Consider the following 18375-nt stretch of genomic DNA (forward strand, 5'->3'; position numbering starts at 1 on the left):
ACACACACACACACACTCTTTTCAAAAGTGAAAAACTTTCTCTTCTTTGAATGAAGATGGTAATAAATAAAAGTATAACGATGTTAATAATAACAAACAGTTATCACTGTAAAGCTTCTTCGACACAATCTGCATTGTAAAAAGCACTATATACAGTAAATAAAGGCGACTTGACTAAATTTAGTGACACCAATTATTATAGTTTTATAATAAAATAAAATTAAATGAAAATTCAAATAAATGAAAATAAAAATCTTACAGCTTTCAGTGAGCAGGGAAAAGTGTTCCTTCTTGATGTACTTAACACTAAATGGTTTTCTCATTGTCTCTCCAAGTGACTTGCAACAAAGCATGATAGTGTCAGTGACAGAGGGGGAGAGCAATGGTTAGTGGGGGGTGGATGAAACAATATTTTGTTCAAGCTAACTTTTATTTTCAAAGCATAAATATAGAAGTTTAAATTACATCTTTTAAAATTAAACAACTGTTCAAATTAAATCATTTTAGTTTTTTAAATTACATTTTTAAAAGTCTTAATAAATCAAACATTTGACATTTTATTATCAGGGTATGAGTAAAAATATATGGGTCTCGCAAACCATCTCTCACATTGTGTAACATTTTCAATAATTCAATATGAAAATCACCCAGCATTTTCAGAGAGAAACAATGATTTCATTCAGACCCTGTGATGCCTCAGGTTAGTTCTATAAAAGTAACTTGTCTCTATTTTAATATAAAATTATTCTAAATATAAATAATATCAAATATGTTGCTAAAAATTAATAAATAATAATTAATAATTAACAATTAAACAATTGAAATATAGAGGCAAAAATGATTTTCCCCAGTGGTGTTGGAACAGGACTTATTTTTTAAAGTTTCAGACATGATAATCATGCGATACAAGCATTCGGATGAAGCTTCATATTAAACAAAAAAAGAATATGGCATTTTCACTTGTATTCAGCACGTATTTTTCAACATGTATTATACAATATCTGCACACCATTTTCTGAAAAGGTTTTAGTAATGCTTTAGATCAGAATCTAGATTTTAGCAACCAACATGACATTAAATAGTTGTACCAGTGTACAAGGGTGTCTAAACTGTTTATAACAATTTGAATATTGAATATAGTTTACTGAATATAGCTTACTATTGAATATAGCTTACTGACATTGCCTATGCCCCTACAGATAAAAGCCAAAGACACAATGCAAAGACACAAATCAATGAGAATATTTTATACAGAAATGATATTTTCAGAAATTCAAAGGGCTCGGTTACAAAGAAAATAAATTGATAGATCTTGTAGTGCAATTATCCATCTCTTCTATGGGGGTTTGCGTGAAGCATTGACACGAAAAGTAAATCTGGCTGTTTGCGCTTGAAACGATTACGACTGAGACATATCTAACCATTGCACTGAAAGCTATGATTTCATCCAGTTTGAGATGGGTAAACAAAGTTACACACTGTAGTAAAAGTTATAGATACATCTCAAACAACATCTTTGTACAATTTTGTACAAATTGAGTGAACACAATAAATTAGCACATCTAAATTCAAGAGGCCTAGTAACTAAGAAAGCAGCGACATCATGTAAGAAAAGTGTCATACTGCATGCAGAAGTCCACTCTTGATTTATTGTGATAGGCATTTTTACCCCCTTCACTGGTCTTAGTCACATTATAAAGACTAACAAGATCGCTGATAGCATTTTATTCATCGGTCTGTATATGTTTTTAGCCGAATACTCCTCTCGGGCTGCTGTCAGTGTAAGTTTTTGCAATTCGTCACATGTGTGATGAACACAGGCCATTCATTTAAGCATCTTTTAGATGTATGACTGAACCTTTGACAAAACCAATTCTGTTTAAAGTGTTTAACGAATCATTTCTTTCAACACCCCAGCCTAACATTAAAGAATACGTGCAAATATTATAGTATAGATTTTTGTTAGAGTCTATGCCACGCTGTTGAAATGCAAGCTCATTTGAGAACTATAGCATTGCATACCCTTGTAAAGAAGAAATTCAAACAATCATTATACAGGTATTATATAATTTACCATGTGTGTACGACATATAAGATACAATTAGCTATAATGTAAACATAATACAGAAAAGCTCTCTTCTGATCTATTGCAAAAGATTGTAAATGCCATTTTTTCCCACTCTCAGTCTATCACCCTGCTTCCAATTTTGGTTAATTTATCATTTGTTAATTTTGTTCAAATGCAGTCTTCATCTAAAACTGTTCTCTGAGTTTGGTCAAAAATGAACTTTCACTGTTTCACTCAAACCACCCTTGTTCACATTACTTAAAAAACTCATGTAACTACATGAACGTAATTTAACTGCGTTGTTTCTACTAAAATTGAGTATTGTCAGCTTTACTTAGTAAGTGTTTGTTCAGTCAACTTAACATTGCTGTGTGAAACGCACACATTATTGTTGACATAATTAACTGTGCAGTGGATTCGTAGTTCCCAGCATGCTTTGCAAGGGACTGCATTAGGAGAGTAAATTTAGGGATTAAAGTGTTATTTTATGTGTTTTTCAGTAAAGGGAAAGATGTTGTTAGTTTATGTTAGTGTTTAATGTTCAGTTATGTTGGACATTTAGAGTAGTTTCTGTAATGTTTTTGAGTTTTTGTGGTTACCATCATGCAGAAGAGTGTCGCCTGTGTTTAGGCTGTGCGCGCTCATATACACATGCTTATAGGATGAAATTCCTGCTCTCAATTCAATTGAGTTTGTTCAATGAGTTATTTTTTGAGTGCGTTTTGGGATGAGGGGCTGCATTCTGATATGTTGTATCCTTTTTATTTAAATGATTATTCAAAAAAAAATGTATTAACATTATTAAGTAAACTGCATATATAAATATTATGTAACAGTGACATTCAAATGATTTGTATTTACTCAAAGAAAGTTTGTCAGCTTTATTTGAATTTCTTTTGTTCGTTCAACTAAATAGTTTTTGTACAAATTCCTCAATATTGGTGCGTGGAACCACTTGACATTTATTTTTTAAGTAAATCCAACAATTCATTTTTTTGAGTTTACAGCTAGTATTTATGAAAATGAATGAAAACATGAGAGCTGTAGTACTGACGTTCTTTTTGATGTTCTGATCTCATCTTTCTGGTCTGTCTGCGGTCAAAGGACACATCATTTTAAACTTTAAACAAGTCTCGCTGTTTTTCTGGTACATTCTGTTACATACTATTACACTTAGTTACAGCATGTTACAGCTGTGAAAAAATATTGCCTCTGTACTCTAAACAAGACTTCAATAAAAAGTAACTTGATTAGTTATTTTAAGTGAAAGGTTAGTTGATTCAGGCCATTTTACGATCAAAATTGTTTAACATCTCTTAATTTTTAATATATGCTCCTGCTTAAATATTACTTGTTTTCATTTACAAAGAGGTCAGACAAAATATCTTTTTATATATATATATATATATATTCATAAATAACTATGATAGCGTTACAGGCCCTAGGTACAGTTGGGTGTCTGTAGGAGAGAGAGAGCAAGAGATGATTAGGACTCAAGACGTCCTCTGTCGTTAATAAAAAGTTTCAGCGTCATTAAGACAAGCTCTGTAACTGTATTTGTAAATACATTGAAATAACTGTAACCATACAAATATCAGCTATGAATAACTAAAACAAAGCCTAACAACATACACACATGACTCTAACTCTTTCACAAACCAGACTGACCCCAGGTATGGATATCTCAAATACCCAACTCGCAATAGTTAGATATCTTGACTTTATCCGCATGTTTAGGGGCGCTACCGTTCTTGTCCTCATAAATTTTATGCTTCTTTCCCATTTTATTCACTTTTTTTTTAAATACAGTGTTTTAACATGTACATTCTTTTTGTCTGTAATTGTAATTTTAAACGTATTTGTTTTCCATTACCGTTTTACCCATTACTGTTTCACCCATTCCATCTTGCCCGAAAATCAGTGTTTTCTACACATTTAGGTGTAATGCGATGTTGAAATTGCACTCTCGCTGTTCTCTGCATCTCTTTTTTCGTACCATTTAATTGATTTAATAAAAAGGTGGTGTAACCACACTCTTACTCATTTTATGTAGTCTACTGTATTATATTTTACCGTATAGAATGCGGAGCAAAGATCTTTGAAACATTGTAGCCTGTAAAACATTTTAATGACTTTAAACGCCATATATAGACGTTTTACCCTCCAGGGGTTAGACACAGAGGGTGTTCACATTCTCTCTAGTTAAAACCTACAGGCCCTACCTACTGAATAAGCTTTAGGAAACAGTCTGCAAATCTAGAATGGTTACTCCACAAGTTCCTGAAACTTCTGTTGAAAGTTATATTAAAACGGAAAAAAATCTTCCTTACGCTCGGCAGAAAAAACACAGGATTCGTTTGACCAAGTTTTGTCATGAAGATGAAAATTTTGTGAAACAGGAATATCTGTTGGAACAAGACGATTCATGACCAACACCTCATTAAGTTGATGAAACCCCGTGAGGGATATGAAATGGACTTTTGGTCTAAAAGCAGCAACGTTTCGGACGATGAGTGGGACAGAGACTGCGCACTCCAGAGGACGACCCCTTCGAATGCTGCAAACAGTCTATATTTTCAGTGGAGCGACGTACCTGCGTTACATACCATCTTTTAACAATAGACAAGTTGTTTAATTTGCGCTGAATTCATTTCAAGCGCTGCTAAATGTTTAATCAGTCATGGTGATGATATGTATTAAAATGGTAACGTGATATAGCAAAACCTGAACTGTGCAATGATATTGTAATGTATCATGTCCTTGCTTCTGTTTTGTGTTACATGCTATATGTGTAATTGTTTTTGTTTAATACTGATTGGATCCAATTTCCCTCGCCTCTAAGAATCTCTATGTTACAGACATTATGGTTTATACTAATTCTAGAATTTGTTTAAAGTAAATTTTTGAACAACATTAAAATAAGAGCCCTTATTGAATATACAGTATGTGCATTACGTTTACATTTTTACTTGAGATCATTTAATACGATGGTGTCAATAAAAGTCTTTAATACACTGTAAAAAATGACCGTGATTTTAACAGTAAAAGACTATAAAAATGCTGCGGTGAAAAACTGTCAATTGGTCCGTACTATATACAGTGAATAACTGTAATAGATCTAACAGTACATTTAATGTAATTTTACGGTAAAATACCGTTAAATTCACAGTTTTTGGATGTGAAAAATAACAATTCATTGTAAAATTTACAGTGAAAAACCGTAAATTGACATTCCCACAATTCCCTGCGTGACACTTCACATTTGATATATTTTCGTTGAAATAACTCTGTTTCTTCTTAGTTTTTCTCATTTTTTTTCTAATCAGTTATGTACATTAGGGTTTTACGTTACATCTAATGTTGTTAAATTAATGTTTATTGCATTTAAAATTTCATGCATGTTACCATGATGGTGTTTAGTGTGTGTGTGAATGACACTGTGTGCGCCTTCTATATGTTAGTGTTGTCCTTCACAGCTTGTGGAAAAGCTGCTTGTGATGAACTTTGATTCATCATGTGACTCTTATCACCACTGTGTTTGGTGATTGTCAGTGTATTATAAAGGTACAAAACAGATATTAGTACTTCATTAGGTTGGTAAATTAACATTATATCAGTTAATGAAATACGTTATTTTACCGTAAATTTAACAGATTTTTTAACGTATTTTTTATGGTAAAATGAAATGTCTGCACAAAAAGAATCTGCATGTTATGAATCTTATTGTGAACCATTCATAAGTGCTTGTTTTTTATTTTGTTTGTTTTTGACCTTGTGACTTTTTAATCAAAATATCTGGATTGAGTGAAATGAGTGAGTAAACTTCTCTCTGGTGATATATGCAGGACTTTTACATATTGCTATTTCTGTTGCACATTGTGTCGTTAATTATATATCATTATTTATGACTTCCTGACGATAACCCCTGTACAACCCGCACACATGGGGCAAGGGCGGCCCCAATTGGCTGTCCAGATAAAAACCGTGCTGAGCTTCACGTATAGCAAGCATCCTGGGTTTCCTAACCGATCTGTGTGAGGGAGCTGGTGCCACAACCTATCGACAACTGTACCATAGCAGACTGCTGTTCTACTGCAACATCTCTTTGATTAAGGAGCATTGTCTGGTTGTTACATGGACCGCCAAAAATCAACTTTCCTGATTGTCTGAGCCTGAGACTTCTTTGACTCACATTTTGGGGGGATCAGACCCAAAAACCCAAACTTCAAACCATTAATAAACTGTGTAAACTGTTGGACAATCGTGTTTTAAGGACTCGCCCACGGGATATTGAAGAAAGTTTATATCAAAGACAAAGTTTATACCGTGCACCAAGTTGAGTTCTGAAAATCCATCTTCATTGCAGAGGATTTCTGAAATGTCTACACAAAATCTGAGGGAGAATGACCCGCCTTTGAGTTCTGATGAGGCCGTGCACCGACACCCCGCGTGCCAGTGTGCCATGGGCAATGAGTGCCCTCTAAAAGGGATCTTGGACTGTATGTTTAAAGATTATTTCAGAGGACCGATGGTTGACCTGATGCACAGGATCATCGAAGACGTGTGCAATCAGGCTAACGATGATGATGATGATGATGATGATGATGATTGTACGGAGGAAACCAAACGTGTAACAAATCTCAAAAAAGAGATGGATGTCGTAAGAGACCTATCAAGTTCATGGAATTCTGATGTGACAAGCATGTGTGTTTACACCAAAGAACCAATCTGTGTAATAATAAGAAAAGTTCTGGATGTGATGTCTGAATGTACCGAAGAGTTAGGAGTTACTGACATCGTATGTATGTGTACAATTGTAACAGATGTTTGTGTCTCACTGCGTTCAAACAATGCTGATGATACCACCATCGGCGAAATTGTCAAAATGCTGGTCAATCATGTCCTAGACCGAAACATGATAGCATGCAGAGATTTTCTTTTATGGTTAGACCACCTGTAATTTCATGATGACTGTTTTACTTATGTATGCATTTCTTCAATGTATGTTCAACAACTTTGAAATAAAAGTTTGAATCACTTGTTGTTATTTACGACCATGTCTGAGCTCATTAAAAATGGTAATACAAAGTCTCTAACCCCTGGAGGGTAAAACGTCTATATATGGCGTTTAAAGTCATTAAAATGTTTTACAGGCTACAATGTTTCAAAGATCTTTGCTCCGCATTCTATACGGTAAAATATAATACAGTAGACTACATAAAATGAGTAAGAGTGTGGTTACACCACCTTTTTATTAAATCAATTAAATGGTACGAAAAAAGAGATGCAGAGAACAGCGAGAGTGCAATTTCAACATCGCATTACACCTAAATGTGTAGAAAACACTGATTTTCGGGCAAGATGGAATGGGTGAAACAGTAATGGGTAAAACGGTAATGGAAAACAAATACGTTTAAAATTACAATTACAGACAAAAAGAATGTACATGTTAAAACACTGTATTTCAAAAAAAAAGTGAATAAAATGGGAAAGAAGCATAAAATTTATGAGGACAAGAACGGTAGCGCCCCTAAACATGCGGATAAAGTCAAGATATCTAACTATTGCGAGTTGGGTATTTGAGATATCCATACCTGGGGTCAGTCTGGTTTGTGAAAGAGTTAGAGTCATGTGTGTATGTTGTTAGGCTTTGTTTTAGTTATTCATAGCTGATATTTGTATGGTTACAGTTATTTCAATGTATTTACAAATACAGTTACAGAGCTTGTCTTAATGACGCTGAAACTTTTTATTAACGACAGAGGACGTCTTGAGTCCTAATCATCTCTTGCTCTCTCTCTCCTACAGACACCCAACTGTACCTAGGGCCTGTAACGCTATCATAGTTATTTATGAATATATATATATATATATATAAAAAGATATTTTGTCTGACCTCTTTGTAAATGAAAACAAGTAATATTTAAGCAGGAGCATATATTAAAAATTAAGAGATGTTAAACAATTTTGATCGTAAAATGGCCTGAATCAACTAACCTTTCACTTAAAATAACTAATCAAGTTACTTTTTATTGAAGTCTTGTTTAGAGTACAGAGGCAATATTTTTTCACAGCTGTAACATGCTGTAACTAAGTGTAATAGTATGTAACAGAATGTACCAGAAAAACAGCGAGACTTGTTTAAAGTTTAAAATGATGTGTCCTTTGACCGCAGACAGACCAGAAAGATGAGATCAGAACATCAAAAAGAACGTCAGTACTACAGCTCTCATGTTTTCATTCATTTTCATAAATACTAGCTGTAAACTCAAAAAAAATGAATTGATGGATTTACTTAAAAAATAAATGTCAAGTGGTTCCACGCACCAATATTGAGGAATTTGTACAAAAACTATTTAGTTGAACGAACAAAAGAAATTCAAATAAAGCTGACAAACTTTCTTTGAGTAAATACAAATCATTTGAATGTCACTTTACATAATATTTATATATGCAGTTTACTTAATAATGTTATGTTGATTACGTAAGGTGAACACATTTTTTTTTGAATAATCATTTAAATAAAAAGGATACAACATATCAGAATGCAGCCCCTCATCCCAAAACGCACTCAAAAATAACTCATTGAACAAACTCAATTGAATTGAGAGCAGGAATTTCATCCTATAAGCATGTGTATATGAGCGCGCACAGCCTAAACACAGGCGACACTCTTCTGCATGATGGTAACCACAAAAACTCAAAAACATTACAGAAACTACTCTAAATGTCCAACATAACTGAACATTAAACACTAACATAAACTAACAACATCTTTCCCTTTACTGAAAAACACATAAAATAACACTTTAATCCCTAAATTTACTCTCCTAATGCAGTCCCTTGCAAAGCATGCTGGGAACTACGAATCCACTGCACAGTTAATTATGTCAACAATAATGTGTGCGTTTCACACAGCAATGTTAAGTTGACTGAACAAACACTTACTAAGTAAAGCTGACAATACTCAATTTTAGTAGAAACAACGCAGTTAAATTACGTTCATGTAGTTACATGAGTTTTTTAAGTAATGTGAACAAGGGTGGTTTGAGTGAAACAGTGAAAGTTCATTTTTGACCAAACTCAGAGAACAGTTTTAGATGAAGACTGCATTTGAACAAAATTAACAAATGATAAATTAACCAAAATTGGAAGCAGGGTGATAGACTGAGAGTGGGAAAAAATGGCATTTACAATCTTTTGCAATAGATCAGAAGAGAGCTTTTCTGTATTATGTTTACATTATAGCTAATTGTATCTTATATGTCGTACACACATGGTAAATTATATAATACCTGTATAATGATTGTTTGAATTTCTTCTTTACAAGGGTATGCAATGCTATAGTTCTCAAATGAGCTTGCATTTCAACAGCGTGGCATAGACTCTAACAAAAATCTATACTATAATATTTGCACGTATTCTTTAATGTTAGGCTGGGGTGTTGAAAGAAATGATTCGTTAAACACTTTAAACAGAATTGGTTTTGTCAAAGGTTCAGTCATACATCTAAAAGATGCTTAAATGAATGGCCTGTGTTCATCACACATGTGACGAATTGCAAAAACTTACACTGACAGCAGCCCGAGAGGAGTATTCGGCTAAAAACATATACAGACCGATGAATAAAATGCTATCAGCGATCTTGTTAGTCTTTATAATGTGACTAAGACCAGTGAAGGGGGTAAAAATGCCTATCACAATAAATCAAGAGTGGACTTCTGCATGCAGTATGACACTTTTCTTACATGATGTCGCTGCTTTCTTAGTTACTAGGCCTCTTGAATTTAGATGTGCTAATTTATTGTGTTCACTCAATTTGTACAAAATTGTACAAAGATGTTGTTTGAGATGTATCTATAACTTTTACTACAGTGTGTAACTTTGTTTACCCATCTCAAACTGGATGAAATCATAGCTTTCAGTGCAATGGTTAGATATGTCTCAGTCGTAATCGTTTCAAGCGCAAACAGCCAGATTTACTTTTCGTGTCAATGCTTCACGCAAACCCCCATAGAAGAGATGGATAATTGCACTACAAGATCTATCAATTTATTTTCTTTGTAACCGAGCCCTTTGAATTTCTGAAAATATCATTTCTGTATAAAATATTCTCATTGATTTGTGTCTTTGCATTGTGTCTTTGGCTTTTATCTGTAGGGGCATAGGCAATGTCAGTAAGCTATATTCAATAGTAAGCTATATTCAGTAAACTATATTCAATATTCAAATTGTTATAAACAGTTTAGACACCCTTGTACACTGGTACAACTATTTAATGTCATGTTGGTTGCTAAAATCTAGATTCTGATCTAAAGCATTACTAAAACCTTTTCAGAAAATGGTGTGCAGATATTGTATAATACATGTTGAAAAATACGTGCTGAATACAAGTGAAAATGCCATATTCTTTTTTTGTTTAATATGAAGCTTCATCCGAATGCTTGTATCGCATGATTATCATGTCTGAAACTTTAAAAAATAAGTCCTGTTCCAACACCACTGGGGAAAATCATTTTTGCCTCTATATTTCAATTGTTTAATTGTTAATTATGAATTATTATTTATTAATTTTTAGCAACATATTTGATATTATTTATATTTAGAATAATTTTATATTAAAATAGAGACAAGTTACTTTTATAGAACTAACCTGAGGCATCACAGGGTCTGAATGAAATCATTGTTTCTCTCTGAAAATGCTGGGTGATTTTCATATTGAATTATTGAAAATGTTACACAATGTGAGAGATGGTTTGCGAGACCCATATATTTTTACTCATACCCTGATAATAAAATGTCAAATGTTTGATTTATTAAGACTTTTAAAAATGTAATTTAAAAAACTAAAATGATTTAATTTGAACAGTTGTTTAATTTTAAAAGATGTAATTTAAACTTCTATATTTATGCTTTGAAAATAAAAGTTAGCTTGAACAAAATATTGTTTCATCCACCCCCCACTAACCATTGCTCTCCCCCTCTGTCACTGACACTATCATGCTTTGTTGCAAGTCACTTGGAGAGACAATGAGAAAACCATTTAGTGTTAAGTACATCAAGAAGGAACACTTTTCCCTGCTCACTGAAAGCTGTAAGATTTTTATTTTCATTTATTTGAATTTTCATTTAATTTTATTTTATTATAAAACTATAATAATTGGTGTCACTAAATTTAGTCAAGTCGCCTTTATTTACTGTATATAGTGCTTTTTACAATGCAGATTGTGTCGAAGAAGCTTTACAGTGATAACTGTTTGTTATTATTACATCGTTATACTTTTATTTATTACCATCTTCATTCAAAGAAGAGAAAGTTTTTCACTTTTGAAAAGAGTGTGTGTGTGTGTGTGTGTGTGAGAGAGCGAGAGAAAGAGAGAGAGAGAGAGAGAGAGAGAGAGAGAGAGAGAGAGAGGCGGATTATAAGTATTAAAACTTCATGATGTTTAAAGGAATTACATTTCCTGATCCCTGGAAATGTAAGATATTATTATTTTCATCCAGCTAAAACTATATTATTATTTAGTAAGATGTGTAAGATATTTTTTATATTTTCATCTAGCTAAAACTATATTATTTAGTAAGATGTTTGATTATTATATTATTATTCAGTGTAATGTGTGTAAATCTCATCCCTAATGTTCATCCCTAATAGGGTATGTCCAACACATAGAGACTTTATATCTGGAATCATTTTAAATCAAATCACTCAATATTCCTAGCTCATTTTTAAACATACAGAGATTTATTTTAAGCAGCACCCTTATAGGAAGATTTATTAAAACTTTAAAGATTTTTAAGAACATATTTAAACATTTTGAACATTTTCTCTGGAAAAGGTAACAGACTAAGTGTCCCATAGAATGCAGCATGGCCCATTGTTGTCACTGCCTGGCTAGGTGTGAGCTGCTCACTTGGAAAGACCGAGAGAGAGTGGGAGAGGGATTGGATTGTTCCAATGTTGTTCATTATTCAGTTTAATATATTATATATAAATATATTTTCATTTATTTTAAATAGATCTGTATTACGTGTGTGACGAGAAAGAGAGAGAGAGAGAGAGAGAGAGAGAGAGAGCGCGTATATTGCATTGACCCTATTGGTAAAATATTATTTTTTCTCATTGAGACGAAGAGGATGTCCACATACAAAAGCCCCTGTGACGGAATGCAACAGCCCCGAAATATCTCTTCAAACAACCGGGTCAAACGATCATTCACTCCCGGAGCTCACGGGTCAACATCCAGATGGACAAACACAAACAACATTACATTCATCCTAATATCCGAAGGTCACAGGTCAACAGCCAGATGGACAAACACAAACAACATTACATTCATCCTAATATCCGGAGGTCATAGGTCAATGACATCGGGGTCAAAGGTTGTGTTGACACAGTCCGGAAACGGAAGGACAAAAGGTCACACCTGTCAAGTCATCAATCAAATGGGGCCATAAATCACTTTTTGAAACATGCCCCAGGGTAATAACTACTCATGACATACAAGTTTCAATAGAAATGACATATAATTTTAGTTTAGCATTTTTCAGACAATAGAAAAGGGGTTCCCAACTCTGGCCCTCGATGTCCAATTTCCTGCAGTTTCCTCCATCTCTAATCAAACACACCTGAACAAGCCAATCAAGGTCTTGACTGGAAAGCCACAGTTGAGTTTGATCAAGTTTGCATCTAAACTCGGTGGACCTTGAGAGCCAGAGCTGAAAACCCCTGCAATAGAAGTAATTATGACATTATGTATACTTTAAGGGAGAGTTCATGCAAAAATTCTGTCATCATTTACTCACCCTCAAGTTGTTCCAAACCTGTATGAATTTCTTTCTTCTTCAGTTTTATGGGCTGCACTGACTTCTCCATATATGGAAGTCAATTGGGCCCATTAACTGTTTGGTTATCCATATTCTTCAAAATATCTTCTTTTGTGTTCAGCAGAAGAAAGAAATTCATACAGGTTTGGAACAACTTGAGGGTGAGTAAACTATGACAGAATTGTATTTTTGGTTGAACTATCAACCATATTTTTAATGAGGAATTAAACTGTTTTCTGTGAATAAGAGAGATTTCCCACTCATTAGCTGCTATAGGTTACTAGAAGTTCAATAAATGGTAAAACATATTTGTGCAACAAACCAGTGTGTATATGATTACAATAATAAATTAAAATAATATAATAATACCAGTTTGCAATATCAAGCAGCATAACAGACTGTTTTTGTAAAATAAAATTAACTGAAAGCGTATGACACCAGAAGCCTCGCACATTCAAAGTTAAAAATGGTAATTTCTGATCTTAGATTAAATAAGATGGATAAAAGACAATAAGCAAAAGGGATTGCCAAATAACAGATCAAGAAAGTGTAAATATACATCAGACTTGATGACACCTATGATGACAACATACATAAAATGTGCTGTATTCCGAAATTGCCTCTACTACTGATACAGTAATTCACAATCTTTTTATTTTTTTATTGTAGTAGTTTTTTCCCCCCTATAATCTGTATGTTTTTCACATTTAAACTCAGGGACTTGTTTGATTCAGCAATATGTGTGTCTGTTCAGTTGTAGGAAGGAAATGAGGTTCTGTCTAAATTGTGACCACAGAGCACCCGCCCATGAGCTACAGATAACTACTCGTCTTATTTCCACAAGTTATTTCCTCTCTCTTTATCATCAACCGTAACCATGGTAGTAAGCCAAATGACAACTCTGAAACCGCAAAAAATACAAGAAATTCAAACAAAACAAATTAGACAAATCTGAGCTAATATAATCTATCTTACATGTATGTAATGTAATGTAAGCCACTTTGGATAAAAATGTCTAGCAGGTGCATATAGTAAATATCAACGTGAGAAGTCAAAAATGTTTTTTTTTTTTTTTTTTTTTTTTTTTTTGTCATGACTAACTATATCCAGAAAGCCATATAATAAACATTTTTAGAATATCATTCTGATTGTTTTTTGTAATCTATTTAGATGTATCAGCTAAAGTTGATGTTGATGATCAGAAGATCACAGAGAAACTGACGCTGAGGAACTGCTTGAGTGTCACAGATAATTCACCAAATCCTTCATATACACAGTAAGAACTGCACAGCCTATAAGAGATTCTTCATTTAAAAATGCCATAATTTCAGTCACATTGTACCATTAAATAAATGCAGGTGTGTGCAGTGTATCTCATCTGGGTGTCAGTGGTCCTCTTCCTCACAGCGTTGTGATTGGATATATGGACCTGGACCGCAGTTACTCATAGAGGTGAGACAATGTTTAACCTACAAGTCAATGCAGTATTTGCTTATTGATATAATATATAATCTCTTCATAAAGAGTCAAGATGAGTAATTTATGGCAGGACTTTTTGCACTAAGTAAAAATAGCAGTATTTTCTTTGCATTGAATGTAAATAGTAGTTAGATGATAATTATACTTATTTTATTTATTATACTATTTGCACCTCAGTGTATTGTAGTATACTATGAAACAGTACCCAGGTGAAAAAAAAAATGCATCACTATAATGTACATAAAGTGTCCTATTTTCGTGCACTAATTTTGTACTTAATATACTAAAAATTCTTCTTTAGTACTTTTTAAGATAATCTTAAGAACATCTAAGTAAACTCAACTGTGCTGTTTGGAGACACCATGAAATATGAACTAAAATGTGCTTTTAATATACTATCTCTGTATTTAAAAACATTTATTTAGATACCACTTGTAGTACACTATGGGTTCAAATGAACTATAAGTGATATCTAAATACATTTTTTAAATACAGGAATATATATTAAAAGCACATTTTAGTTCATATTTCATGGTGTCTCCAAACAGCACAGTTGAGTTTACTTAGATGTTCTTTAGATGATCTTAAGAAGTACTAAAGAAGAATTTTTAGTATATTAAGTACAAAATTAGTGCACGAAAATAGAGCACTTTAAGTACATTACAGAAATGTACTTTTTTCACCTGGGTATGCAATAAAAACACTTTTTGAATATTTTCTTGATTTTTATTTAAAATAAATGCCTCTGAGCTGACATGTGATGAGAAACGAGAAAAGAATAAGTTCAGAAAAAGGCACCACTTCTGTCATCAGCTGAATTTCTTTTGTAATTTTGTCTGGTGGCCAGAAAATGGCCTCTGCCAACAAGGTGGACTATTTGTACTTAATTTATTGTCATTGCATTGACTGAAGCAAAGTCAGGAAGTAAACTAAGAGTTCTCTCTCTTTTTCTACTCTTTAGGATGAATGTAAAGATCTACTCTCTGAGATTGACTACAAAGTAAGTGCCATACTGAGGATTTTGTTTTTATAATGTCCTTTAATATACTTAATAAATAATGTTGAATCTCATAACAAAATGTTAAATCACTTACATACTGTGCTAAATCATATAGAGTGTTTTTTTTTTTTACGTCTTTGTCTGTATGATGATTCAATAAGCCCTCCATTTGTGTCCTGTAGGAGCCAGAGATTCTCTCTCTGGAGCCCAACAAAGTTTCTTTCCATGGCAGAAACAACATTATACTAAGAGGAAAGAACCTGGAATCTGTCACTAAAATCCGTATTCAAGGGGATCTGGACTGTATTCCTAAAGAGTGAGGCTGTGTGTGTGTGTGTGTGTGTGTGTGTGTGTGTTTGTGTTTAGTTGAATTATGAATGTGTGTAGATTGAGATAAATGATACTGTGTACCTGTGCATGAATGTTTCTCTTCAGATCTCCAGTATTTGATCGCTCCAGTGACACTTTAAGGTTCCACATTCCTCCCAGTGGAACTAAAGGAACAGTGAAAGTGTGTGTTGTTACTCCTGACGACCGTTGTCATGGTAACAGCATCATCACTTACAGTTCCCAGCCCAGCTGCACAGGAATACAGCCCACAGTCAGCTGGAGAAGGTAAGAGCTTTTCAGACCACTGGAAGATCAGCTTCCAAATCACATCAGTGCCTTAAGATGATAACTGCACATTTCAATTCTCATGCTCATGGTAATCTAATGGCATACAGACAATTTTAATCATGAAATTGCAAGAATGCTGTTTACTGACTCACATGTGACTAGTCTTGTTTAAACTGTTAGAGGTTTAGAAATAACAACCTGCTTGCTGACAGCAAAGCTGTTCTTAATATTTTGTATTACTGTTTGAAATTATTAATATCTATCTTAATACATATTTTAATATCTCTTCATTCAGAGGTGGAAGGAAGATTCACATTCAGGGAAGCAATATGGAATCTGTGGAATCAGTTATTGTCCGTCCGTCTAATAAAGTGCTTCAGACACGATACAGCAGAAGCTCAGGGGTAAGACGTGTTTATTACTCCTGCAGTAACTCACAGCACTGAATCTGATACACAGAGATCAGCTGAACTTCAGTGAGTCTTCAAACAGCCCAGATTCACACATGTAGTGAATGAGGTCTAATTTGGAAGAATTTGTTATTTATCTGCTCATATAATTGTTAAATGCACTTCAGTGACTCTAAATGTGTCACTGATTTTTTGGAAATGGTGAGGACATGCATTTTATGTTATATTAATATGTTCCTTGAGGTTCACTTGCAAATATTAACCACAGTGTGACGTCACATTGAGGAGGAAGTAGAAATGCTAATTTTGCAGTGAAATTTTGAGATCAGAAACTTGCAGTATTACATGTAAAACATGTCTAAGGATCAAGAAAAAAACTTTTAATCATCATAACTCATATTAGAGTAATATTTTTATTGTCTCTCTTTTCTCAGGATGTGTGGTTTCACTCCCCCCGTTATGATGGCAGTGATCTGTTTAGCTTGTCATTAAAAGTTGGGAATTTCACTGTGGACTGTATGGATTATTTCTCCTACAAACCTGATCCAGAATTCACTGGATTCAGCACCTTTTCGGTGGCCAATGATCTACAGGTGAACATTCAGGTAAAGAGTGACTAAAAACAGATTAAGAACATCTCTTTAGATTTTTATTGATTTTTTTATTTTAATTTTTATTTTAACAGTCAAATTTTATTTTTGTTGAACTCTCTTTCTCAGAAAAAGGCAGATGCATTGAATTTGAGTATGAGTGAGGTGATTGTGATGGGTTATCAGGGAGATCAGCAGTATCAGTGTGTTTTGGAGAGGATTGAGCCCAGTATCATTATCTGTATAATTAAAGGAGAATCAGGAGCCGTCACAGCAGTGGACTCAATAACTGTAAGTCTGTTTTTGATATTTGCAATTGTTTGGAAAATGTATAGATAATGGATAATTTGACCTAACAATTGCTGCTGCAAACACTGCTATGTTTAATGTAAAGTTTAATGTACATCTTACTCAACTCTATGAGATGAAAAGACAGTTTCATTGTCATTTCAGATCACAATTGGTAATTATGTTCTTGGAATGGGGAATGCACAGGATTTGTTCTGTATCCGTCCATAGAACACACCTGGCCAAGTATGAAAAAACAATAAAAAACCCCTTACAAAAAAAAAAAAAAAAAGATTTGAAAAAAGCTTACAATCATTATTTGCTATTCCTAAGACTAGAGAGTTCTACACTTTTTATATCTGTGTAATTAGTATGTAATTTTACATTTGAGCAGTTTGCATTTTATTTTATATTCTTTTTATTTTAATACATTTTTCAGCTTTAAATAACACATTTTTTGTTTTGACACATGCTTTAACTATTCAACAACCTCTGCATTCAAATATCCTGTGAGATTAATCCTGATACTGAACAGCAGGTGGTGCTATATACTTATTTATTATACACGCATACAAAAAAATCTATTCAAAGTTAGACTGGTCAGAAATTTAGTACTGCAGTACAGTTATTTTTTAGAAGAATGCTTTATATCTTTTGTATCTTATACCTTTTTGTTATTAATCTGATCATTTATGTTATCAGTATACTGCCTTACATCTCATACTTACTAATAAACATGTCAAACATATCAAATCCATTAAAAAAGAGTCTGGTCTGATTTAAATTAACAAGCACACATAAACACTCATGAACAATCTTTCACACAAACATTCTGTAAAAACATTCTGTAGCTCAAACAGTAGAGCACAGCGCTAGCAACACTACAAGAGCTTGATTGATTCCCAGAGAAAACAAACTGATTAAATGTTCTTTAAAGGATTAGTTCACTTCAAAATTAAAATTTCCTGGTAATTTACTCACCCCCATGTCATCCAAGATGTTTATGTCTTTCTTAAAATGAAAAGAAATTAAGGTTTTTGAGGAAAACATTCCAGGGTTTTTCTTCATATAGTGGACTTCACCGGGTTGAAGGTC

At 33.4% G+C, this 18375-nt stretch overlaps 1 protein-coding gene across 1 annotated transcript in view; it reads left to right on the forward strand.

The window, feature by feature from the left end:
* The window catches only part of LOC125246465 (plexin-C1-like), a 41367-nt gene extending 23330 nt beyond the window's left edge, over positions 1-18037 (forward strand). Inside the window, exons 8-15 of the mRNA XM_048157442.1 lie at positions 14254-14347; positions 15336-15374; positions 15557-15690; positions 15810-15989; positions 16288-16396; positions 16837-17007; positions 17122-17283; positions 17446-18037. Of these exons, the coding sequence (XP_048013399.1) occupies positions 14254-14347; positions 15336-15374; positions 15557-15690; positions 15810-15989; positions 16288-16396; positions 16837-17007; positions 17122-17283; positions 17446-17511 (955 nt within the window). The 3' untranslated portion in view covers positions 17512-18037. The remainder of the gene's footprint in view (positions 1-14253; positions 14348-15335; positions 15375-15556; positions 15691-15809; positions 15990-16287; positions 16397-16836; positions 17008-17121; positions 17284-17445) is intronic.
* Positions 18038-18375: the final 338 nt, after the last annotated feature.

Source organism: Megalobrama amblycephala, linkage group LG14 (assembly GCF_018812025.1).
Source record: "Megalobrama amblycephala isolate DHTTF-2021 linkage group LG14, ASM1881202v1, whole genome shotgun sequence".
NCBI lineage: Eukaryota > Metazoa > Chordata > Actinopteri > Cypriniformes > Xenocyprididae > Megalobrama > Megalobrama amblycephala.